Raw genomic sequence first — 26,260 nt, forward strand, 5'->3', positions numbered from 1 at the left:
TTCCCGGGGAAGTCTCTGTTCCCCTTCTTAAACAATGGGACAACATTCGCTATCCTCCAATCTTCTGGTACTATACCAGAGGCCAACGACGACCTGAAGATCAGAGCCAGAGGCTCTGCAATCCCTTCTCTTGCCTCCCAGAGAATCCTTGGATAAATCCCATCCGGACCAGGGGATTTATCTATTTTCAGACCCTCCAGAATATCCTGCACATCCTCCTTATCAACTGTAATACTGTCTATTCTACTCCCTTGCAACCCAGTGTCCTCCTCAGCTATATTCATGTCCCCTTGCGTGAACACCGAAGAGAAATATTGGTTCAATGCTTCACCAATCTCCTCCGGTTCCACACATAACTTCCCTCTGCCATCTATAACTGGCCCTAAACTTGCCCTAACCAACCTTCTGTTCTTGACATACCTATAGAACGCCTTAGGATTCTCTTTAACCCTATCCGCCAAAGTCTTCTCATGTCCCCTTTTAGCCCTTCTAAGCTCGCTCTTCAACTCCCTCTTAGCCAATCTAAAGCTTTCTAGTGCACTACCCGAGTGCTCACGTCTCATCCGAACATAAGCCTCCTTTTTCTTTTTAACCAACAAAGAAACTTTTTTGGTGCACCACGGTTCCCTAGCCCTACCAATTCCTCCTTGCCTGACAGGGACATACCTATCACAGACTCGCAGTAGCTGCTCCTTGAAAAAACTCCACATGTCGGACGTTCCCAGTCCCTGTAATCTCCTAGTCCAACCTATGTTTCCTAATTCTCTCCTAATAGCCTCATAATTACCCTTCCCCCAGCTAAAACCACCAGATGTTGAGAGGCATAGATCGGGTGGACTCTGAGGCTTTTTCCCAGGGTGGAAATGGCTGCTACGAGAGGACACAGGTTTAAGGTGCTGGGGGGTAGGTACAGGGGAGATGTTAGGGGGAAGTTTTTCACAGAGGGAGGTGGGCGAGTGGAATCGGCTGCCATCAGTGGTGGTGGAGGCAAACTCAATAGGGTCTTTTAAGAGACTCCTGGATGAGTACATGGGACTTAATAGGATGGAGGGTTATAGGCAGGCCTAAAAGGTAGGGATATGTTCGGCACAACTTGTGGGGCCGAAGGGCCTGTTTTGTGCTGTAGTTTTCTATGTTTCTATTTAAGTTGGTTTTGATGAATGTCCTGTTTGTAGAGAGGCCGGTGACCTGCTGATATTTCCAGCATTTTGTGTTTTTATTTAAGTTTTGAATGCAGTTTAAATTTTTCTTTTTACTGTGGAACAAATTGATTGAGTACCATGCTTGGATTGACTATGGGCCTAGAATCTTGAGACTATTTGGTCGTGGGATTTGTTATCATTTAGTGGGCTTTGGTATTTGGGCACTCAGCCAGAAGTGTCTTTCTGATTGGTTTTACTGCTGCGTTAGCAAGATTCAGCTGGAGTAGCAACAAGGGTTGTGCAATTGGTTTCAGATTTGCTTAGTGTGGAGAAAGAAAAAAGATCAGTCCAGTTCTTGACAGCGTGACTTGCATTGCTCCCTTTGCTGAAACAGACAAGATTCAACTAATGCTCGCTCGCTTGCTCTCTCTCTCTCTCCTCCTCCTCCTCTCCCCTCCTCTCGCTCTCTCCCCTCCCCTCACTCTCTCCCCTCCCCTCACTCTCTCCCCTCCCCTCACTCTCTCCCCTCCCCTCACTCTCTCCCCTCCCCTCACTCTCTCCCCTCCCCTCACTCTCTCCCCTCCCCTCACTCTCTCCCCTCCCCTCACTCTCTCCCCTCCCCTCACTCTCTCCCCACCCTCCCCTCACTCTCTCCCCTCCCCTCACTCTCTCCCCTCCCCTCACACTCTCTCCTCTTACTCACTCACTCACTCTTCGCTCTCTCTTCGCTCTCTCTTCGCTCTCTCTTCGCTCTCTCTTCGCTCTCTCTTCGCTCCCTCTTCGCTCTCTCTTCGCTCTCTTCGCTCTCTCTCCACTCTCTCTCCGCTCTCTCTCCGCTCTCTCTCCGCTCTCTCTCCGCTCTCTCTCCGCTCTCTCTCCGCTCTCTCTCCGCTCTCTCTCCGCTCTCTCTCCGCTCTCTCTCCGCTCTCTCTCCGCTCTCTCTCCGCTCTCTCTCCGCTCTCTCTCCGCTCTCTCTCCGCTCTCTCTCCGCTCTCTCTCCGCTCTCTCTCCGCTCTCTCTCCGCTCTCTCTCCGCTCTCTCTCCGCTCTCTCTCCGCTCTCTCTCCGCTCTCTCTCCGCTCTCTCTTCGCTCTCTCTCTTCGCTCTCTCTCTCCGCTCTCTCTCCGCTCTCTCTCCGCTCTCTCTCCGCTCTCTCTCCGCTCTCTCTCCGCTCTCTCTCCGCTCTCTCTCCACTCTCTCTCTCCACTCTCTCTTCACTCTCTCTCTCCACTCTCTCTCCACTCTCTCTCTTCACTCTCTCTTCACTCTCTCTTCACTCTCTCTCTCCACTCTCTCTCCACTCTCTCTCTTCACTCTCTCTTCACTCTCTCTTCACTCTCTCTTCACTCTCTCTTCACTCTCTCTTCACTCTCTCTTCACTCTCTCTTCACTCTCTCTTCACTCTCTCTTCACTCTCTCTTCACTCTCTCTTCACTCTCTCTTCACTCTCTCTTCACTCTCTCTTCACTCTCTCTCTCCACTCTCTCTCCACTCTCTCTCTCCACTCTCTCTCCACTCTCTCTTCACTCTCTCTCCACTCTCTCTTCACTCTCTCTCTCTTCTCTCTCCGCTCTCTCTCCGCTCTCTCTCCGCTCTCTCTCCGCTCTCTCTCCGCTCTCTCTCCGCTCTCTCTCCGCTCTCTCTCCGCTCTCTCTCCGTTCTCTCTCCGCTCTCTCTCCGCTCTCTCTCCGCTCTCTCTTCGCTCTCTCTTCGCTCTCTCTTCGCTCTATCTTCGCTCTCTCTTCGCTCTCTCTTCGCTCTCTCTTCGCTCTCTCTACGCTCTCTCTACGCTCTCTCTACGCTCTCTCTACGCTCTCTCTTCGCTCTCTCTTCGCTCTCTCTTCGCTCTCTCTTCGCTCTCTCTTCGCTCTCTCTTCGCTCTCTCTTCGCTCTCTCTTCGCTCTCTCTTCGCTCTCTCTTCGCTCTCTCTTCACTCTCTCTTCACTCTCTCTTCACTCTCTCTTCACTCTTCACTCTCTCTCTCTCTTCACTCTCTCTCTCTTCACTCTCTCTCTCTTCACTCTCTCTCTCTTCACTCTCTCTCTCTTCACTCTCTCTTCACTCTCTCTCTCTTCACTCTCTCTCTCTTCACTCTCTCTCTTCACTCTCTCTCTCTTCACTCTCTCTCTCTTCACTCTCTCTCTCTCTTCACTCTCTCTCTCTCTTCACTCTCTCTCTCTCTTCACTCTCTCTCTCTCTTCACTCTCTCTCTCTCTTCACTCTCTCTCTCTCTTCACTCACTCACACTCTCTCACTCACTCACACTCTCTCACTCACTCACTCTCCTCACTCAAAACGAAAGAATCCCTACTGTGCAGTAAGAGGCCATTCGGCCCATCAAATCTGCTGTCCTCTCAGCCCTACCCTCATAACTCTGCACACTTACCATGACTAATCCACCTAACCTACACATCTTCAGGACACTAATGGCCAATTTAGCATGGCCTTTACACCTAACCTACACATCTTTGGGCAGTGGGAGGAAACTGGAACTCCCAGAGAAAATCCATGCTGACACGGGGAGAAGTGCAAACTCCACACACAGTCAGTCACCCAAGGCTGGCATTGAACCCGGGTCCCTGGCACTGAGAGGCAGCAATGCTAACCACTGTGCCACCCTACTTGTTAACCCTAGGTGTCAAGGAGATCCCAGAAAAGCGATCATTCTTGACGCTGGTGCCAGTGAGCTACAAGTATCTGTAAATTCATATTGCAATAACTGCGTTCACCTTCAGGAGAACAGTGAAATAGGGAGAGAGTTTCTTCTCTCTCCTTCTCCCCTCTCGCTACCATCCTGATTGGGAGAAATTACAATGGCAAGCCAGGAAGTTCTGGCTTAGCGACAGATTGAGGGGTACCCCAAAGATGCATTAGGAATTCCTCTTGGAAGTTCCCACAAGGCTTTACCCAGCAATTGTCCAGAAGGGCTAATGTCTTCTGGACAATTACAATGAGTTGAGAACCATCTGATACAGCGATTTAAATCCTAATTTTGGATGGTTCTGCCAGTTTATCAATGAGTTCAAGGGAAAAAGCACTTGAGCAGGAATCGTTTGGTAACGTGGAAGAAGTCTGAGTCAACAATTCCCCTTATTGACCCAGAGATGGGTTCATTGAGGGACAGGGCGTGGTGGCAAATCAGTTAAGACAATGGGTTTGTGGGATGATGTAGTTATAACCATCCTGCAACTGCTTATTGTTGGGGACTGCATGGACCATATACCTGGAAGTATTAGCTAATTTTAACTAATTTTCAATGTCAGCATTGTTGATTATCCTATATAATTGTGTAAAGGTTGATCTGGTATCGAGGTTGAACCCGGACCTTTAGGCAAATAGTCCAAACCTTTTGCACTTCCCACCCACTCGCTGCTAAAGTCAAATTCGCCTTGATGCAAATCGACACGATAGAACCATACAATTGCATTCTGCTGAAGGCAGCTGTTCAGCTCCTCCTGTCCGTGCACATCAACATGTGATGTCAAGGCTACCACCTCACTGCTGTGTGCTGTGTTCCTGCCAGTCCCATCCTCCAATTCGGCAGATGTGCAACCCAGTTCAAACTTAGTCATTGAGATTGCAGAGCAGCCAAATAATTGTGCAGCATCTAGAGAATTTGAGGTATTGGAGAAGAAAGTTAGAGATTGGCGTAAGCTTTCCACAGAGATTGGCGTAAGCTTTCCACAAAGCTTGGGCAGATACCTAAGAATACAAAATTGTCTAAGAAGTCAAAATTGCAACATGAAATTGCAATGAAAAGCTCCAGAACGGACTCTGTTTCTCGAGGCCCTATCAAATCATCTCCTCGAAACAAGAAAGAAAATTAGGCGTTACAAATTTCAAACCTGGATGGTGTACCAGGTTTATGAAAAGAAACAATTTTGTATTGTGACATGACCAAGATTTTCACAGCGTCTCTCCCAGCCAGATTTGCTGACAGGCTTGTCATATTTCAGCAGTTTATGATCAAACATCAGCAAAAGAATAGGCTATAGATTGACCTGTATTGGAAATATGGATGAAACACCTATGAATTTTGACACCAGCTAGTGAGCAAAGTTTGAAATAAAAGAATGTTAGTGAAGGCAACTGGCCATGAGGAATGTAGATTCACAGTTCTGTTGTGTATATGTCTGACAGGACAATTTTATTTATTTTTATTTATTAATGTCACAAGTAGGCTTACTTGTGGGGCGTGGGATACCGTGGGGTGGCACGGTAGCACAGTGGGTAGCCCTGCTGCTTCACAGCTCCAGGGACCTGGGTTCGATTCCCGGCTTGGGTCACTGTCTGTGTGGAGTTTGCACATTCTCCTCGTGTCTGCGTTGGTTTCCTCTGGGTGCTCCTGTTTCCTCCCACAGTCCAAAGATGTGCGGGTTAGGTTGATTGGCCATGCTAAAATTGCCCCTTAGTGTCCTGGGATGCGTAGGTTAGAGGGATTAGTGGGTAAAGTATGTAGGGATATGGGGGTGGGGTCTGGGTGGGATTGTGGCCGGTGCAGACTCGATGGGCCGAATGGCCTCTTTCTGTGCTGTAGGGTTTCTAAGATTTCTAAGATTAACACTGCAGTGAAGTAACTGTGAAAATCCCCTAGTCGCCACACTCACGGCACCTTTTTGGGTACACTGAGGGAGAATTTAGCATGGCCAATGCACCCAACCAGCACGTCTTTCAGACTGTGGGAGGAAACCGGAGTACCTGGAGGAAGTCCACACAGACACGGGGAGAATACGCAAACTCCGCACAGACGGTGACCCAAGCCGGGAATCGAACCCAGGTCCCTGGTGCTGTGAGGCAGCAGTGCTAACCACTGCCACCGTGACAAAGCTTAAGCCAATGGTATCAAGAGAAAGCCCTCCCAAAACAGCAGTTCCCAAAAGAATCGATTCATGATAAAAGATGGATGAATGAAGGGGGCTTGTAAATATCTCTGAGGAATGTTTGGATTTGCTGACCAAGAGAAAAAAATCTTCTCATCTGGAGCAAGTTGACGAGTATTTGCGGTATGCTTACCGAATCTGAAATGATTCATTGATTGATTTGCTTTCTTGTCACATGTACTGGGATATAGTGGAAAGTATTGTTTCTTGCGCACTATACAGGCAAAACATACCGTTCATGAAGTACGTTAGGGGAAAAGGATAGGGTGCAGAATATGGTGTTACAGGTAGGGTGAAAAGAAAGATCAGAAAAGACTGAGAATTCAGTTTTAGAAGCGCAGAACGGGAATAAGAGATGAAATGAGAGAGTATGCTGAGGACAGCTCACAAGTAGTCACCTTGCTCCAACGCCATCTTTGTGAGAATTTAACAGACTATTGTTCGTTTTTATGTGAATTGCCCAGGGGCGGCACGGTGGCACACTGTTTAGCACTGCTGTCTCACAGCGCCAGAGAGCCGGGTTCAATTCCAGCCTCGGTTCTCTGTCTGTGTGGACTTTGCACATTCTCCCCGTGTCTGCGAGGGTTTCCTCCGGGTGCTTCGGTTTCCTCCCACAGTCTGAAAGATGTACGAGTTAGGTTGATTGGCCTTGCTAAATTGACCCTAGTGTCGGGATTAGGGTAAATGTGTGGGGTTATGGGAATAAGGCCTGGGTGGGATTGTGGTTGGTGCAGGCTCGATGGGCTGGATGGCCTCCTTTTGCACTGTAGGGATTTCTATGATTCACTCCAGCTGTGTCTTCAGCTGCCAAGGCTCTGGAACTCCGTCCATGAACCTCTCCGCTTCCTTTTCCTCTAAAATGCTCCTGAATGCCCATCTTTTTTCATCCAACTTTTGGTCTTCTGCCCTAATATCCCCATATGTGTTTGATAATGCTCCTGTGAAACCTTGGGATGTTTCACTACATTTAAAAGCTGTTAAATGCCTACTATTGCTGTTAAGCTGTGTGCAGTTGTTAAAAGTATGTGTGTGGAGTTTTGAACAAATTCTTATTTTGTATCGCTGTTTAAAAGGGACGCTTGGTAGATTGGGATGGCTTACTTTTAAATCTGTCCAACTGTCTCTCACTGCCTTATTCTATGTATGGATGTTAAAACATTAATAATTATGCCATAGGTGTTAATACAGCTTGTGATTAGTTTGCACTTTCCAGTTTTATTTCGGGCATAACCCATATAAAAGCCACAAAAGTAAAAATTGAAGCCTAACTGGTTACGAACTAAAACCCTCTCTTGAAGATGAATGAAAGCCAATGAGCATACGTGATGCTACTCGATGCTACTTTGTACACATTGATTCAGAAAGAGGAATTGCTTATTTGTCTCCAGTTCTTTTATTGGAAAGAGAGGAAAATTAGAGTTTTTGGAGTAACTTTTTATTTTGTTGTATTTTTAGATGAAAACTGTCAGTGTTGCCTTAGTTCTATGCCTGAACGTTGGTGTGGATCCTCCAGATGTGGTGAAAACGACTCCCTGTGCTCGTTTGGAGTGCTGGATTGGTGAGTAAACCTCTATGTTCGTGAGAAGATGTACTCTTTAGTGACTTTGTTCATTTTTTACAGTCACACTCTGAATATTAATTATGTCTTGCAATGTATTATTGGACTTAATAAATTTTAAGCGAATAAAATTTTTAATTTTACTGTAACCTTTTCTATCAAGAGAGCAGGCAAGCAGTCTCTGCTGCTTCCTTTTTCTGTGATCTGGAGGTGCCTGCATTGGACTGGGGTAAACACAGTAAGGAGTCTAACAACACCAGGTTAAAGTCCAACAGGTTTATTTGGTAGCAAACGCCACTAGCTTTCGGAGCGCTGCCCCTTCGTCAGGTGGAGTGTGAGCACATCTCTCGCTCCACCTGACGAAGGGTCAGCGCTCCGAAAGCTAATGGCATTTGCTACCAAATAAACCTGTTGGACTTTAACCTGGTGTTGTTAGACTTCTTACTCCTTTTTCTGTAACATGATACTTCATGACGTGCATTTCCCCAGTGACTGTTCTGAGCTTGGAAACTCATCACTTGGCGAACTGGTGGTTTATCCAACTGCTTGCAGTGCAGTATGTTTGGTGCGCTGAATCACAAAGCTTTTTGTGAATCACAAAGGTTTTCGAGAAGTATCGGATTTTTGAGATTATCAGATGAGCTGCAAACCTTTTTTTGTTTCATCACCTGCTGTGTGTAAAAATGGACATTGTGTTTTTTTTCCAGAATTTCAGAACACTGATAAAATGCCCATGATAATGCAACATATTTGTGATAACTATTTCATTATTTGGCAATTAACTTCAGGAATTACGCTTTTAACAATTAACCAAAAAACTAGCACAACGTAGTGCAAGAGATCATCGATCGCGGCTCCTCAACCTACAGGCCAAGTTTCTTATTTCAGTTATGTCACTGAGCAGTTGCCTTCTACAGTGCAAAAGGAATCCAGCTTTCCCTCGTAAGCTTTGCTTGTGAAATCTCTGGATTTTGTTTGGAGGCTGGGAAGAGGGCATAGAAGGGGGAGAAAATGTAAAATTAGATGGAAAAGCACTTGATGTTTGGTCTAAAGAGTGAATATTTGAATTTTTTGGGAATCATAAACTGGTCAGGCATAGCATTTGGTTCAACTCGGTTTAGTTTTTAACTTGTTCACGCATAGAACTCATGAAAAGTGGCTGAAGCCAGTGGAGAAATAAAGAAGTTTTACTTCTGGCTTGCACTGTCAAATATGCATGAATGTGCCTCTAACCACAATTTCTGACCTTGTTCACCTCTTGGGTGCAAGCACAATATACATTTTGATAGTATGGAAAGGTTAGAAATACTTGGGGGGGCGGGGGGGGCTCTCTCTCAAACAAAACATGTTTCTGTTTGCCCGTCTTCTCCCAGTTTTGCAGGTATTGATCCTTTCCAGTAGTATGGTAACCCACTGAAGTGAATCTGCCTCATATGTGAGCTGGGATAGTAAGTTCTGGCAGGTTGGTTCAACTGCTGCGGGCATCGCAGACACGCTTGATCTTCTCCTTGTTTGATGTCTACAAGCTTACCTATAGCAGTAGTCCCTGGACACTGTTCAGGAGTGGGATCTTGGTCTTTTAAAGTTTAAGTTTATTCAACTTAAAACTTAAAAGATGTTAATGTAAGTAGGCTTAAGTTAACATTGCAATGAAATTACTGTGAAAATCTCCTAGTCACCACACTTCAGCGCCTGTTCGGATATACCAAGGGAGAATTTAGCATGGCCAATGCACCTAACCAGCACATCTTTGAGACAGTGGGAGGAAACTGGAGCACCCGGAGGAAACCCACGCAGATAGGGGGTGAATGTGCAGACTCCGCACAGACAGTGGCCCAAGCCGGGAGTCGAACCCTGGTCCCTAGCGCTGTGAGGCAGCAGTGCTAATTACTGTGCCACCGTGCCGTTAGATATGTAGTTATTTTCCCTCTTAATGCACTGTGATTAATTATTCACGTTATCAGTCCAGCTAAGATGAATTATTTCAGCAAAAACCAGGAATCCAAACTGGGACATTGCTATTTGTTATTACGCAATTCCTCACTGCAGCATTGTCTCTGTATGGTCATTAGAATTGGACAGTTATTCCTGCTTTGATTTATACAGACCTGCTTCTTAATTGTATTCGGAGTTCTTTTCTCCCATTTTGGCAGCAGTTCTGATTATTGGTGTACGCGTGGAATGAAAATTCACAGTGTAGAATGTAGGTTATTGTAACGTTGAAGGGTTTACGTTGGCTTAAGCTGTGTGTTGGTTGCCTCAAAACTCCATTTGTGCAATGCCAGGATATTGGTTCAGGCTCTTGGTGTCCTGTTGGCTGTTTCCAACCGCAAAGGTATATTAAAATAGTTGTAGGGGAAGGCAATGGTCTAGTGGTATTATCACTGAACTATTAATCCAGAAACTCAGCTAATGTTCCGGGGAACTGGGTTCGAATCCCAACATGGCAGCTGGTGGAATTTGAATTCAGTAAAAAAAAAAATCTGAAATTAAGAATCCACTGATGACCATGAAACCATTGTCGATCGTCGCAAAAACCCATCTGGTTCACAATGTCCTTTAGGGAAGGGAATTGCCTACTTAACTGGTCTGGCCTACATGTAACTCCAGAGCCACAGCAATGTGGTTGACTTTCAACTGCCCTCCAAGGGCAACTAGGGATGGGCAATAAATGCTGGCCAGCCAGTGGCACCCATGTCCCATGAATGAATGAAAAAAAGTCTCATTGCCTCTGGTACAAGATTATCCACGTTTTTTGGAAAGCTTGCGTGACTGTCTTAACAGTAAAAATTGGTTGAAATCAAAGATGGATTCAACTTCTCAAAAGGGAACCCAGAACAAAGCCACACTGAATTGATAATAAAAGCAAAAAAATCACGGATGCTTGAATCTGAAACAAAAACAAAGAAAGCTGGAAAAATGCAGCAGGCCTGGCAGCATCCGGAGGGAGAGAACAGAGTTAACGTTTTGGGTCCATGAGATCCTTCTTCAGAACTAAAGGGAAGAAGAAATGTATTGGATTATATACTGTATAAGAGGGTAGAATAACTGGAGCAGTGATTAGTAGGAGGTGGGAGAGATTGCAACAAAGATGTAGCAAAACTGGAGAACAAGTGACAGATGGCCCAGTGGGGGAGGGAGGGTTTTGTACAGGAACAAAACATGTTTGGCATCTGAAAAAAATTTAAGGTGGAGGAGAAAGGCCACAAAGTTGTTGAACTCAATGTTGAGTCCTGAAGGCTGTAACATGCCTAACTGGAAGATGAGGTGCTGCTCCTCCAGTTTGCATTGGTTTTCACTGGTGTATTGCAGCAGGCCAAGGACTGACATGTGGGCATGAGAGCAAGATGCTGAGTTGAAATAGCAAGCAACAGGAGGGTTGGGGTCATGCTTGCTGGCTAAGCAGTCACCCAGTCTGCGTTAATTCTCCCCAAGGTAGAGGAGACTGCATTGGGAGCAGAGAATACAGTAGATCAAATTAAAGGAGGTGCAAGTGAAATATTGCTTCACCTGAAAGGAGTGCTCGAGGCCTTGAATGGGAGGAGGTAAAGGGGTAGGTGTTACACCTTCTGCGATTGCAAGGGAAGGTGCCATGGGAAGGGGATGAGGAGTTGGGCGTGATGGAGAAGTGGATCAAGGTGTCACGGATGGAGCGGTCCCTGCAGAAGGCTGATGGGGGGAGATTTGTTTAGTGGCAACATCATGCTGGAGTTGGCGGAAATGGCAGAGGTCGGTCCTTTAAGTGCTGAGTCTGGTGGTGTGGGAAATGAGGACAAGGGGGATGCAATAATGGTTCTGGAAGGGTGGGGAAAGGGTAAGGGCAGAAGTGTTGTAAATGGGTCGGACCCGGTTGCCCACTGGAAGAAGCGGGGAGACCTCAGGCCATCCTGGTGGGGGATGGATGTGTAGAGGGACTAGACATCCATAGTAAAGCAGAGGCAGGTAGGGCCAGGGAACCAGAAATTGTTGCTAATACGTAGGGCATCAGAGGAATTACGAATGTAGGTGAGTAGAGACTGTACAAGCAGAGAGAGGAATGGACTTAAGATGGAAAGAAATAAATTCTGGGGGGCAGGAACAGTCTGATAACGATGGATCTACTGTTTATGGATTTTGGGAAGGAGGGGGCCGTGTGGGGTTGGGGGGGACTGAGAGGTTGGAAGCTGTCGATTCAAGCTATCCAGAGGTGCTGAGGTCAATGCCAGTCCTGGAAACAATGGCTAGATGTTTGGTGGTGGGGACATAGTCCAGGGGGAGGTAGGAGGTAGTGCCTTAGAGTTGGCGGTGAGGTAGAGGTCAATACACTTGGATGCAGTACCCATGTCAGTAGATTTGATTTCAAGGTCAGGGTTGGTCCTAAGAGAACGGAGTGCAGTAAGTTCAGAGGGAGATGGGTCGAAGTAGGTGAAAGGGGCAGAGAAATTGAGATGGCTGGTGCTGCGCCGACACTTCGCAATAAAAAAAATCAAAAGCAGGTAGAAGGCTGGAGATTGGATGCCAGGTAGAGGGAGAATACTGGAAGCTTAGTTGATGCTTGTTTAGACTCTGAGTATAATAAGATCCTCACTGACCTTACTACCTCAGTTAAAAAGCACTAGTGCACAGTGGAGTATGATTTGAATCGAGCAGCAGTATAAAGTATCTTGCTTGGAGTATTGATTCATCTGTTTGTTCCCTGACCATAATTCTAGTAGCTGGGAGGGGAAATGTTGGTATGGTTGGCTTTAACTAATGTTCATTTGGAAGCGAATGTGCCGATATCAATAAATAGAACTGTGCCTTTGCCTTCTCTGTACAACATTGATTTAACTTGGGCATTAAGGTCTTCTGAGGCTAACCCTGCCAGGCATTTTCCCTTTAGGAAAACACAGTGAAAGTTATCGATATATTTACAAAAATATTCCTTAATTCAAGAGAATTTTCCTGAGGCAGCCTAAGAAGATTTTAAAGTTTGTATCCTGTCAAAAATTCAGCTTCGAGCTATGAAACAAGGGCGGCAAATGAAAGAGCCCACCTGTTGCTATGTTATCTGTAAAAAGAAAAGAACAGTTTTAATCCACATTGACCCTTAAAAGCATTTAATATGTTCATCAGAAATATTTCAGATGGTTAAGCTGCAGTTTATATGAGAAACATTTTCAGACTGGAAGAATTTTAAAAAGTGTTTTAGCTTCAATTTGCTCAATAAAATGATGGTTGCAGTGTTCAATGGCTCACATTTATTCAGTTGCTCGGAATATCCAAGCATTCGTCTGATCTCATTGTTCCACTTCCCATGCAGTGGTAATCTGTTTCCTTAAATGAGTCTAATGTTGTGACTCCACTATCTTCCCAGCAACACATTCCAGCTGTTGGTAACATTACAAAAGAAAGCTTCTGAGCTTCCTTAATTTGCCCTTCACAGTGTCGATCCTACATGTGTATGGACACGTTTGTCCTCTTGAGTTGTTACCTGGCTTTTCTTGGCTGCCAAACACTTTTGGACTTAAAGTTGTGAAAGGCTCAATAGAAACTTAAAACCTCTCTTTATATGAACCTATTGTTTTAGTTTAATTCTTCTTTCACATTAACTGTTCTTTTAAAGCCTTTTCAGAATCTTCCAGTTTATTTTGAGCTGATTTTCTTTTCCCCCTTGCAGTTCTTCCCTCCAACACAAAGGATTAGTTTGTTGCTTTCCCCGGCACTCTTTAGTCAGCTTGGCTGATTATTTCATATCAGTGAGTTGAACTTGGTGTACAATTCCAAGTGAGGCTTCACCAAGCCGAACCTCTGGCAGGAGACAGCTGGAAATATTGTGCAGTGTAGTAGATTGACCTAAAGGAGAAGTTTATTTATTAGTCACAAGTAGGCTTACATTCACACTGCAATGAAGTTACTGTGAAAATCCCCTAGTCGCCACACTCCGGCAGCTGTTCGGGGACACTGAGGGAGAATTTAGCATGGCCAATGCACCTAACCTGCATACCTTTGGATTGTGGGAGGAAACCGGAGGAAACCCGCGCAGACATGGGGCGAATGTGCAAACTCCGCACAGATAGTGACCCAAGCCGGGAATTGAACCCGAGTCCCTGGCGCTATGAGGCAGCAGTGCTAACCATTGTGCCACCGTGCCAACCTGGGATCATAATATGTGCAACAAGAACTAGTCCTAACATAAAATGTCCCAAGGTACTTCATTGAAGCATTATAAAACAGAATTTGACACTGAGCCACATAAATATATATTAGGACTGACGATCAAAGGCTTCATCAAAAAGATAATTTTTAAGGAATATCTGAAAGAAGGGGAGAGGTTTAGGGAGGGGATTCTGTATCTCAGGGCCTTGGCAGCTGAAGACGTGGCCACCAATTGGGTAAGAATTAAAATTTGGGTGCTCGTGAGGTCAGAATTAGAAGGGCGCAGATGTCATGGAGGTTTGTGCGGCTGGAGGTGATTGCTAGTAGGGAAGGGCCATGGAGGGATTTGAAAAAAAAAAGAGAGTTGTTGGCATTGCTCTATATCACAAACCAGCTGTCCAGCCAACATGAGCTAACTGACCCCTTTCAAGATTTCAAGATCATTATGGCGTATCTATGGTATGCGCCACTTATGATGCAAAATTCAGGGCAATTCTGATTTGACTTATCACATTATATGTGTCACATCAGAATATGCACTATGCCACAGAGACCGATGAAGTAGAACATCTCATTATCATAGCTCTACCTCTGTTAAAATCAGTGCAGAGATTGAGTTTACTGAATTAACTGTGATCTCCACTTAGACCATCACCGAATGGCGCTGGGGACATGAATCAATATTCGACCATGTTCTGACACTTGATGAAGGCCCCACAAAATAAAGTAAAATTCCCTGGATATAAAATGTTCAAACAGTTGTACACAAAATGCAGCTTTTTTGGAAACAATCTGATTATTTGATTGGTCGAGGGATTCTACTCATTTATTTAAAATGCAAGTCTAGTAATGGGAGGCCAAAAGTAATGTGAGGCAGCACATTACAAAAGTAATGGAAGGCAAGTAGACTTCCTGATATCCAGTGTGGGTTAGAGAAGTCTTCTTTCATATTAGTCCAGAAAAGGAAATTAAACTATTTTATCCACAACAATTGATCTTTGTTTGAAGTGCAGTTTGTAAGTAATTGCGCCTTCAGCATTCGGCCAATGAAGTGTCTGACAAACTGTAGGACTGAATGCAGTTGTGAAAATAGCGGGGGTTTGGCGGAGTGACACTCTCGTTGGCAGAACGGTGGCCTATCGCGCTGTCCTGATTATAAATGAGAATTCATTGCAAAATAAGAAAAACGTAACTCCCATGTTTTAAATTTGCTTGGAAATCTGAAGAAATTGCTTGACTTTTGCTTAGATATTAAATAAGTTGTCCCTTTCTGTGTTGGATCCTAGAACCTTGGGTTTGTATTAAGACATTGACCATGTGTTTCCAATCAGCCAATATGCTTGTTGTGAGAACTCTAATTATTTTTTCAGCAAATTGTGGTGTGAGTACCCCGCTGAGCGATCAGCAGCCTTTCTTCACACCAGGTTGAAGTGGTGAGACGTCAGTTCTAATTACTTCACAACTGCAGTCTGTTATGCTACCTGATATTCAAAAGCTGTTTGGAATGGGTTTTTCCTCAAGGGGAGGCAAATGTGCAATTTGAATTTTTATGCAAAGCATGTTAGGTTTAAATGGCCAGTTAAGAATGATGTTCCTCGAAGCTCTTTTGCATGTGTCTTTATCCCCTTCTCACACCTTTGAGAGATGGATGAGGAATGGCTGGGAAGACAGCAAAAAGGATAGGAAAACAAATACAGAATCAATAAGATTACAGATGTACAGATACGATCTTTTGGCAATTTAGCTTTAAAACAAAACCTATAATTTAATTTCTTCCTCGCCCTGCTTCTTTATTACGGTATATAAAAGCCTCTTGAATGTCTCAGATATTTATGCCTGGTGCATTATCCAGGAGACATGTAAAGAAAGTGCACCTGGCTATTTTTATAACATTGCAATTTTTTTGTTTTAGCCTGTCTCTGGGTCTCGCATGGTCAAGATTTAGCTTGAATCGGTGCTGTTTAATGTTAATATTTTGTATACCTCTAGGGTGTCCCTTCTTGTGTACCTGCTTTCAAGACAGGAAAATGCACCTTTTTACCATTCCTATGACACTAGGGTCAACTTCATCTCTTCTCTGCACCATTCAGAACTTGAGTGTAATCCAGATGGCTCAGCAACCAGTATTGAAAACTGGTGAAGACGCAACCTGTCCTGAGCACTAGACAGCTTCATCCTGACTAACTCGAATTGACAATATGGCATTCAGTTTGCTTTGTTAATTGCTGCTCTGCAATGACTGCAAGTAGCCAGGTTACGCAATGCCCAGCTCTTTCAGCCCCTCTCCTTACTAGTTCAACACTGTTCGCTATCATTAGAATTATTGCCACATGTATTGCTTTTTGCATGCTATGCAGGCAAAGCATATCGTTCGTAGAGTACATAGGGGAGAAGGAAAGGAGAGGGTGCAGAATATAGTGTTACAGTCGTTGCTAGGGTGTAGAGAAAGATCAACTTAGTGCGAGGCAAGTCTGATGGTAGCAGGGAAGAAGCTGTTCTTAAGTCTGTAGGTACGTGATTTCAGACTTTTGTATTTTTTTTCCCGATGGAAGAAAGCAGAAGAGAGTATGTCCAGGGTGCATGGGATCTTTGATTATGCTGGCTGCTTTCCTGAGGCAGTGGGAAGTGTAGACGGAGTCAATGGATGGGAGGCTGGTTTGCGTGTTGGACCGGGCTAACTTCACAACCCTTTGTAGTTTCTTGCAGTCTTGGTCAGAGCAGGAGCCATACCAAGCTGTGATACAACCAGAAAGAATGCTTTCTATGGTGCATCTGTAAAAATCAATGAACACAGTGGTGTTCATTGACCACTAGGAAGGAAGGCAAGTGGGCGAAGTGACAGTTGGCAACTATGTGGGGGGCAGTGATCACAATTCAGTTAGATTTAGCATTGCCATGGAAAAAGACAGAGAAAAAGCAGGAGTAAAAGTTTTGAATTGGGCTAAGGCAAATTTTACAGGAATGAGAAGGGACTTGGCTGAGGTGGATTGGACAGCTCTGCTAGAGGATAAATCAGTGGAAAGCACTACAAGCAAGATCCTAAATGTACAAAGTAGACATGTTCCCTTCAAAACAAAGCGAGGTACTGCCAAGTCTAGAATCCCAGGGTTGTCTCGAAGAATACAGAAGATCAAACAGAAAAGAAAGTGTACGATCGGCACATAGAACTAAGCAGTGCAGATAGCCTAGACGAAGATAGGAAGTGCAGGGATGAAGTAAAAAAAGAAATAAAGAAATTAAAAAGAGGACATTGAAAAAGATTAACAAGTAAATTTAAAGAAAACCTAAAGATATTTTACCAATATATAAATGGTAAAAAAAATTAGTTAAGGAATAAGTGGACCTATCAGGGATGAAGAAGGGAACTTGTGTGTGGATGCAGAGAAGAGTTTTAAATGAATATTTTGTCTCCATGTTTACAAAAGAAAGGAATGATGCAGATATAGTAGTCCAGGAGGAACAGTGAGATATTGGACAGGATAATCATAAAGAGAGAGGAAATACATGAAGGGTTGGAATCCTTGAAAATTATTAAGTCACCAGGGCCAGATGGATTGTTTCTGAGGCTGCTGAAGGAAATCAAGGAGGAGGTAGCAGATGCTCTCGGGATGTTTTTCCAATCCCCACTAGATACCGGGGAGGTACCGGAGGACTGGAGAAATGTAAACCTCTTTTCATTGCTTAAAAAGAAATCTAAGGAAATGCCAAACAATTATAGGCCAAATTAGTCTTACATCAGTGATATGCAAATTAGTGGAATCAATCCTGAGAGAGAGGATTAAGTGTCACATAGGAAGACATGGACTAGTTAGGCATGGCCTGCATGGATTTGTTAAAGGAAGTCCCTCACAAACTTGATTGAATTCTTTGAGGAAGTGACAGGAAGGGTTGATGAAGGTAGTGCAGTGGATGTTGTGTACATGCATTTTAGCAAGGCGTTTGACAAGGTCCCACATGGCAGATTGGTCAAAAAAGTAAAAGCCCTTGGGATACAGTGTAATGTGATAAAATGTTGGTTTAGTGACAGGAAACAAAGGGTAATGGTAGATGGATGCCCCACGAATGGAAAGTTGTTTCCAATGGTGTTCCATAGGTTTCGGTGTTGGGACCCTTGCAGTTTCTGTTATATATTAATGATTTGGATGTGAATGTGGGGGTGCGATTAGGAAATTTTCAGCTAACATAAAGATTGGCTAAGTAGTGGATAGTGTAGAGGATAGCTATAATCTCCAAAACAATATCGATGGGTTGGTAGAATGGACGGTCAAGTGGCAGATGGATTTTAACACCGAAGTGGAGGTAATGCGAGGTCAAACAGTTATAGAGAATACACAATAAATGGGAATATACTAAGAGGGGTAAATGAAGTGAGAGATCTTGGTGAACAAGTAGAGAGGACCCTAAAGGCAGCCGTTGAAGTAGACAAAATTTGCAGATAACACTAAGATGTGGCAGAGCAAAGTATGCAGAGGACACCAAGTCTTCAAAGGGATGTAGATAGTCTAAGTGAGTGGGCAAGGGGCTGGCAGATGGAGGTAAATGTGAGGTCATCCATTTTGGTAGGAATAACAGGAATAACTGGACCATTATTTAAATGGCAATAAATTGCAACATGCTGCTGTGCAGAGGGAAGTGGGAAAATGCTTAGGAAATCAGAAACACAAAGGGACTTGGGAGTCATTGTTCAAGACTCAAGGTTAACGTGCAGGTTCAGTCGGCAGTTAGGAAGGCAAATGCAATGTTATTCAAGTCGAGAGGGCTAGAATACAAGAGCAGGGATGTACGTCTGAGGCTGTATAAGGTTCTGGTTAGGCCCCAATATGGAGTATTGAGAGCAGGTTTGGGCCCCATATCTAAGGAAGGATGTGCTGGCCTTGGAAAGTGTCCAGAGGAGGTTCACAAGAATGATCCCTGGAATGAAGAGCTTGTCGTATTTCATGGGATATGGATGTCACTGGCAAGGCTAGCAACTGTTGCCCATTCCTAATTGCCCTTGAACTGAGTGACTTGTCAGGCCATTTCAGAGGGCAGTTAAGACTGCATTGCTGAGGATCTGAAGTCACATAGAAGCCAGACCAGGAAAGGATGGCAGATTTCCTTCCCTACAGGACATCAGTGAACCAATTGGGATTTTACAATAGTTGATGATAGTTGTCATGGTCAGTATTACTGAGATTAGCTTTTATTCTATATCTATTAATTGAATTTAAATATCACCAGCTGCCACGGTGGGATTTGAACCTAAAGCCCAGAGTATTAGCCTGGGTTTCTTGATTATTAGTCCAGTGGCATTATCATTACATCACCATCTCCCCTTAACAGTAATGGTGAAACCAGTGGATTTTCAGTCATATAGTAATCATATATTACTGAGGCTGCTTCCTCCTGTCTGGGTGCTGCAGTCCTTACCCAAATCCTTTAGGAAGTTGGTGGAACATCTGCCACGAAAACCTTGTTAAATGTACTTTGCGTCCTGTAATAAGTTGCTTTCAAATTAATGCTTCAAGCGCTGAGGGCATTGTGGGGGAAGTGATTGATGTAAAGTGTTGTTATAAATGATGCAATATGTCATACAGACACAGTTGTCACTGTGAAAAATGGGTAACTTGGGTCTGGAGGTGGTCTAAAATTTAAAGATTAACTATGCAGCAATTGGGGTTTTTAAAAAAGTATATATAAATTTAAATAAATTTCAAGTTTTCGCCTTCAACTCTCATTGGAGGAAAGCAAGTGAGTTGCATCATCCTCATTGCCAATTTTTTATTCATACAATTAACTGCTGGATGTACGCAAGTAGAGCCAGGGGTTGATCCTTCTGTAGAAGCCTCTCTTGTCCATAATCTCCCTACCTTACTCTTGCTGCTTTCCCAGTTGCCCAACCAAGATAAGCATCTCATTGTGTAGGGGATGCACCCATGTCTGTTGCTAGATTGACATGATTTTTGGGCTATGCTTGGCCTAGCCCCATTCAAAAGAAAATAAATCTTTGGTTCGGGTTACAGTGTTCACCTCTGCTATGTTTTTAGCACTGCCAGCAGCCTAAGTGTGACTTTTGGGTAAGGTACATCTCTGGTTAACGATTTCAGAGAGAAGCTATTTGAATGTCTGTTGCCTGGACTGCTTTAATTTGGACTAGATTTACTTGATTACATTTCTTTCTTTCCAGCTAACAGATTTTAATCTAGTTATGAAGGTAGACCCTGCGTGGATAAAACAAGCTTAAATTAGATATTTTATCGAACTGAAGTAGTAAATCAAAAAGGATATTTATGTTAAAAAACATGCCTAGTCTTAAAGCTGTTGTTTCAAATTATATCTGAATAATTTTAAAATGTTGAGTATCATATGGGAGAACAATATTAAGGGTGGCACTGTTGCTTCACAGCACCAGAGACCCGGGTTCAATTCCAGTCTTGGGTGACTGTCTGTGTGGAGTTTGCACGTTCTCCGTGTGTCTGTGTGGGTTTCCTCCCACAGTCGGAAGATGTGCAGGTTAGGTGGATTGGCTATGCTAAATTGCCCCTAGTGTCAGGAGGATTGGCAGGGTAAATAAGTGGTGTTACAGGGGCAGGGCCTGGGTGGGATTGTTGTCAGTGCAGTCTCAGGAAGTTGTTATGTTTGCACATTAGTTACCCATTAAACTTGCCATATAGACTTAAGCCCAGCAATTAACAACGCAAGTACGCATTAACAGTATAATTGTTAATGACTGTGTGATGGGCGCCATGGTTTCAAAGCTTATAGTTTTTCGAACAGAGCCTAATTGAACAGGGAACCAGACTCTCCCAGTTGCGCAGGACACAAAGACTGAAACTGAGATTGGAAACCAAAACTCCTGCTTAAAACCACGTAAAACAGCACATGGCCCTCAGCTTAGTCGATGGTGAGCCTAGTGGTGTAGTACAGGCATGCTGAGGATGGATGAATGAAGTTAGATCCAGAGTTGAGAGTAGGCAAATATACAGTTACTGCAGCTACTTCTGTTACTTGAAGATAACTTTAGTGGATCTGCACCACCCAGACATGTGCCATTTTCAATGAAGCCCATGCCCGTCAAAGTCAGATTGGTTATGTGCTTATGTCAGCTGGGGATCAGGCTAAATCCCAGAAGGAGGGAAGCTGAAATATCTTGTGAGGAAAACAGAGGTTTGAAGGACTTGGTGGCTGCAATTATTGATGTATAGGCTGAGTGGGCTGCTAAGCCAATTCATAAGTTCTGCCTTCTTTGTATTTGATACTTAATGTGCAATGTGTTGTTCATAATTGAGTGCAATTTGTCTGCAATTCATGTTGAATCTGTATTGATTCTGGATTTTAGAATGTAGACGGTCAAATAAGATAGCATTTAGAGTTTGCTTTGTTGGACTCTTGTAAAGATTTTTTTTTAGAATGCACTTGTGGCTTCATTCTTTCAGTCAATAATTGGAATTTTGGATTTCTTACTCTTGAAAAGGTTTTACTGGTCTTGACTGAGATTACAATACTCAACTTCCTAGCCAAAAAGCGATCATTTTTCATTCATTCATGGGATATTCATGCTGAGCAGAGCATATAAAAAATGCATTCATCGTTGACCCAAATGTATGGATTTCATTTTTGATGTGACTTTGTAGAAATGGAATTCTTATTTTTAAGAAGTTCAACATTTATTGCCCTTGGGAAGTTAGAATCATAGAATCCTTACATTGTAGAAGGATGCCATTCAGCCTATTGAGTTTGCACCGACCCACTTTAAAAAAAATCTTACCCAGGCCCTACCCCTTTAACGCCACGTATTTACCCTGCTTATCCCCCTAACCTACACATCTTGGGACACTAAAGGGCAATTTAGCATGGCCAATCAATCTAACCTGTACATCTGTGGACTGAGACACAGGCCACGCAGACATGGGGAGAATGTGCAACTTCCACACAGACACTCACCCAAGGCCAAAATTGAACCCAGGTCCCTGGCGTTCTGAGGCAGCAGTGCTACCCTCTGTTGGTTAAGAGTGATGGTTCTTTTTAAGCCATTGCAGTCCTTGTGAAGATAGTTCTACAGTGTTTTTGAGTAGCATAGTTTTTCATAGTGGCTTGTAAGCCTGTTACATGGGGCAGTTATATATCAACTGCGTTGCTGTGGGTCTGGAGTCACCTATAGATCAGATCATGAGGAAGGCATGCTTTTTTCCTTAAAGGATGTTGGTGAGCTAGTTGAGTTTATACCATAATCCAGTAGTTTCTTCATTGATACCAGTTTTTTATTCTAGATTTATTCAATTAGTTGAATTTAAATTCTGCAATTGTCACGATGGGGTTTGAACTCAGTGACATAGATCATTGAAGCAAATGGCTGTTTTTGCTAAGGCCACAACCCTTACTGTGTTAATTTTTCCTCAATTTAGAGATTGTCTCATGCATTGAAATGTTTTTCCTGTTCATGTCTTGCAGATCCACTGTCCATGAGCCCTCAGAAAGCTTTGGAAAGTATTGGTGCTAATTTACAGAAGCAGTATGAGAATTGGCAACCAAGGGTGAGTTTTGTTCATTCAACATTGTGAATAAAGTTAACAAATTGAATTGGAGCTATTGGGCAGTTATGACCTCAATAAAATGCAGAGTTTGTAACAATGCTATTTAAAAGTGGAAACTGAATGTAATCTGATTGAGGAGGTCTGTCACATTGTCTTGTCTGCCTTTGAGCTGATGAATTTTTCCCCCCACCTTGAGTTATAGGAATGCATCATTGTTCAAATTGTGTAGTGTGAAATTTGTTCCCTAATGGCTATAACCTGAATTCTCTGCCTTTTCTATACATGCATTGTTCATTCAAATGCAGAAATTTGGAACAATTTGGCAATTCTCCATTATTTCCTCAGTTCTCTGAAACAGCACCCACTTGTTTTTCATTCCGCTTTATCTGTTGTGTTTTGTAGATTTTGGGTATAACTCATTGTAAAGTTGTGCTTTCGTTGCAGTTGATGAATAGAAAAGTGTAAACTGCGTTAAGTCATAACTGGGACAATTTAAAATGGAGGTTCCTTCTGTAAAATGCCTCGGTTTTTGTGATCCTGAGCAGCCTTTGAGCTGCTGACCTGGTTGAAAGCTCAAACTGCTACCCTCTGCTCAGTATTAGAGGTAATTGCTGCTGACATACCAAAGGGACTGACCAATTGATTTCTAACTACCCTTGTCTTTGTTGAGTAGGTGTCCTAAATTGAGTTGAAAGTAAAGCTTTAGACCAGAGCCCAAGAAGCCGAATAGTAGCCATGGATTGTAGTTGTTGATGTATAGTTTTTTATATTGCAAATGTCAAATAGTGGTCCAGGATAAATGTGGGATTGGGGGTTATTGAAAATGTGGCTATAGTATGTGTATAAATGATAGACTGAAAGAAATCTGTCTACCTCAAACAGTCAGTATGATCCAGACCACTTTTAAAATTCTTGGATTGATAGAGTTGTTTTAACTAAAGTTTAATGTTTATTTATTAGTGTTGCAAGTCATTAACACTGCAATGAAGTTACTGTGAAAATCCCCTAGTCGCCACACTGTTCAGGTACACTGAGGGAGAATTTAGCATGGCCAGTGCACCTAACCAGCACGTCTTTCGGACTGTGGGAGGAAACCGGAGCACCTGGAAGGAACCCACGCAGACACGGGGAGAACGTGCAGACTCTGCACAGCCAGTGACCCCAGGACAGGAATCGAACCCGTGTCCCTGTGAGACAGTAGTGCCGCCCCATTGGCTATGCATTCAGTGGAGTACTTTTCTTCAAGTGAGCTTAGCTCACTGAGATATTACAAGCGACGTGATTCTCGCCTCAGGTGACTGTCTGTGTGTAGTTTGCACATTCTCCCTGTGTCTGTGTGGGTTTCCTCCAGGTGCTCCGGTTTCCTCCCACAGTCCAAAAATGTGCGGGTTAGGTTGATTGGCCATACTAAATTGCCCCTTAGTGTCAGGGGGATAAGTGTCAGTAGGGTGGATAAGTGGGGTCATGGGGAAAAGTTCGGGGTGAGATTGTGGTCGGTGCAGACTCGATGGGCCAAGTGGTCTCCTCCTGCATTGTAGGATTCTATGAAATATCTATTGCTTCTCAGCAGCAAAGTTTCCTTGTCTTTTATGTTCAAAATGCTCCTTTAAAATTTTCCAATGTACCTTTAAACCTGATTTGTTGGCATCTCTGGGTGAATAGAACAGTGTCGACCTTGTCAAAAAATATTTAGACTGACAATATTTAAAAATTGATGCATTTAGGTACAAAATAAAATATAGTGTATGCTGCCCGACCTAAGTACATTCAGCATTTTCTGTTCTGTATTTGGTGACATTGGTCATATTTTCCACATGGCTAAGTTCTTCAGAGTTGATGAACATTTTCTAAATTCTGCGATGCTGTAACCCATATTGTGTTCATGCTCTCCAGCAGGGCTGGAGTGTCCTCTCCACCGAACAAGCCTGAGCAAAAACTAGGAACCTGGGCTTCCAAACTTCAGGGTCCCCATGTCAGCCGCCCCATTTGAGTCAAAACAAATGGGGAGCACTACATTTGACATTGGCTTGGTTGCTGGAGTTGACAGAAAGATGACCTATTTAGACATCACTCTGCCTTTGGGCTGTACTCCTGACTTCTTGTCAGGGTTTACTCCTTGAACTCTCGCGAGGTGTTCACAAGGCAGTGGAGATATTTGCCCATTGATGGGAGTTTAGATGGTGAGTGTCAGGGCATTTCCAAATGCCTGAGGGCCAACCTCAAGCTTATGCTGTTGTTCTGAGGGACCCAGTTTCCATGCGCATCCACAAGGAGGCACAGCTGAAGAGTTGTTGAGGGAGAGGCTGTGTACTGATAGAGAGAAGCATGTCCATTTGGCTGTCTTTTTGTGCAGTTGCTAATGGTGTAGGCTGAAAATGAGAAGCAAACTAGCACACACAAAGCTGGAAACACTTCATTTCTCTTCACCCACACACTCAATGCATCATTCTGCAGCAAATACGTGTAATATTTAGGGTGAAATACAATTTGGATAAGATTTGTCAAAATGATTGTGAATTATGACTTTCTGGTAATTGTGCTCTTTTTGGATTCCATCTTAATTTTTAAAAGCAACTTAAATTTATCCCCTCACCTTTATACCATCTGTAACAAGAAATCTGCCAGCGTTGGGGAAAACTGAGGTAGTTTTAAGGGATTTATATTTGTATTGTTAAATATTGGAAGTAAGTTTGGATATAAGTGGGTTTAATTTAGTGTTTCTGTATAAAAGGAGTAAAACTCTTAGACAAAGGTGTTTGTATGGGTGGGGATTTTGGTCAGTTCAAACGGTGCTTCTATTGCACTTGGAGAAAGTTAAGGTGTGAAAAGTAAGCAAGCTTGGAGAAATAAAAATGATTGCTTAACAACCAGGGGCACTTTTAGGGTAGGAAGGCCTTCTGTTTTTTTTAACTGAATCTAGCAGTTGGTTATAGGAAGCCAGGGAGGGAACATCTCTCTCACCTTTGCTAGAAGAAAAGCCATACCAGACGGTAATAGTTCAGAAAGCTAAAGAACAACTGATAAGGAAACCAGAGAAATGAAGAAAAGTTTTCAAGAATCCTGAAGTTAAAATAACAGAGGAACAGGGACTAGAACAGGATACGGTTCAGGAAAGCTACAGATACAGCTGAAAAGTTGGCTCATGAGAGACCGGAAAGATACCTGAAAGTAGTTCTAAACTTTATGAGCACTTACTATAGTTAGTAAGACATTATTTGGAAAAATTGTGGAAATTGGTGGCTGGATCTTGAAGTTTGTGTAAAAAGCACTTACGACAAAGGAAATTTTGACTGAATAGTTAGAAAACTTGGAGCAGATCCTTAACTGAAACAGCTGATGAAAAGCAGTGTTTGAATGAAGATTTTAAAGTATTATTCTTTTGGGAATAGAGTTTGGAAACACTTGTGACGATTATCTGGGGGGTATTGTGAGAAAAAATCCACGGAAGATCACTTGAGTGGCATCAGTCATTTGGTTTGCGAGTGGGGTGTTATCTTTGAAAATTGTGGACGTTTGTGAAGCTAATGGACGAGTAAAGGATTGTTGTGTTATTATGAAACCTTTTATGTTTAATAAATGTTTTATAAAAAACAATTACAAGTCCTGTTCTTCCTTTTATCTTAAAGTAAAACGCTCCATTCTGGGACCTTCCCGTCCAGTAGTAACACCAATTGGGGTCACAACACTGTTTATAATTTATTGTGTGTTTTATTTTCCTTTCAAAGATATCAAAAGGAACATAAAGGTTGACACTTATGTAGTGCCCTTCACGGACCATGGACACCAAAAGGTCCTTTACAGCCAATGAATATCTTTTGAAGTGCAGTCACTGTTGTAATGTGAGAAATATGGCTGCCAGTTCATACACAGTAACTTCCACAAACAGTAACGTGACAATGACCAGGTAATCCCTGTGATGCTGATTGAGAGATAAAAATTGACCCAGATCACCTACTCCCTGAAATAGTGCCACAGGGACTTTTACATTCATTTGAAAAGGCAGGCAGGGCCTTGGTTTTACATCACATCTGAAAGGTCTCCATTATTGCGA

The 26,260-nt window shown here is 43.3% G+C and overlaps 1 protein-coding gene across 3 annotated transcripts in view; it reads left to right on the forward strand.

Annotated features, from left to right (window-relative positions):
- Positions 1-26,260, forward strand: part of rptor (regulatory associated protein of MTOR, complex 1) — a 440,065-nt gene that overhangs the window by 48,486 nt on the left and 365,319 nt on the right. For all 3 annotated transcript variants that reach the window (XR_013499184.1, XM_078225712.1, XM_078225713.1), the window contains exons 2-3: positions 7,477-7,579; positions 22,127-22,209. Coding sequence is in view for 2 of the 3 variants with exons in the window: in XM_078225712.1 (XP_078081838.1) it covers positions 7,477-7,579; positions 22,127-22,209 (186 nt within the window). In the remaining variant the exon portion in view is untranslated. The remainder of the gene's footprint in view (positions 1-7,476; positions 7,580-22,126; positions 22,210-26,260) is intronic.

This window comes from Mustelus asterias, chromosome 12 (assembly GCF_964213995.1).
Source record: "Mustelus asterias chromosome 12, sMusAst1.hap1.1, whole genome shotgun sequence".
NCBI lineage: Eukaryota > Metazoa > Chordata > Chondrichthyes > Carcharhiniformes > Triakidae > Mustelus > Mustelus asterias.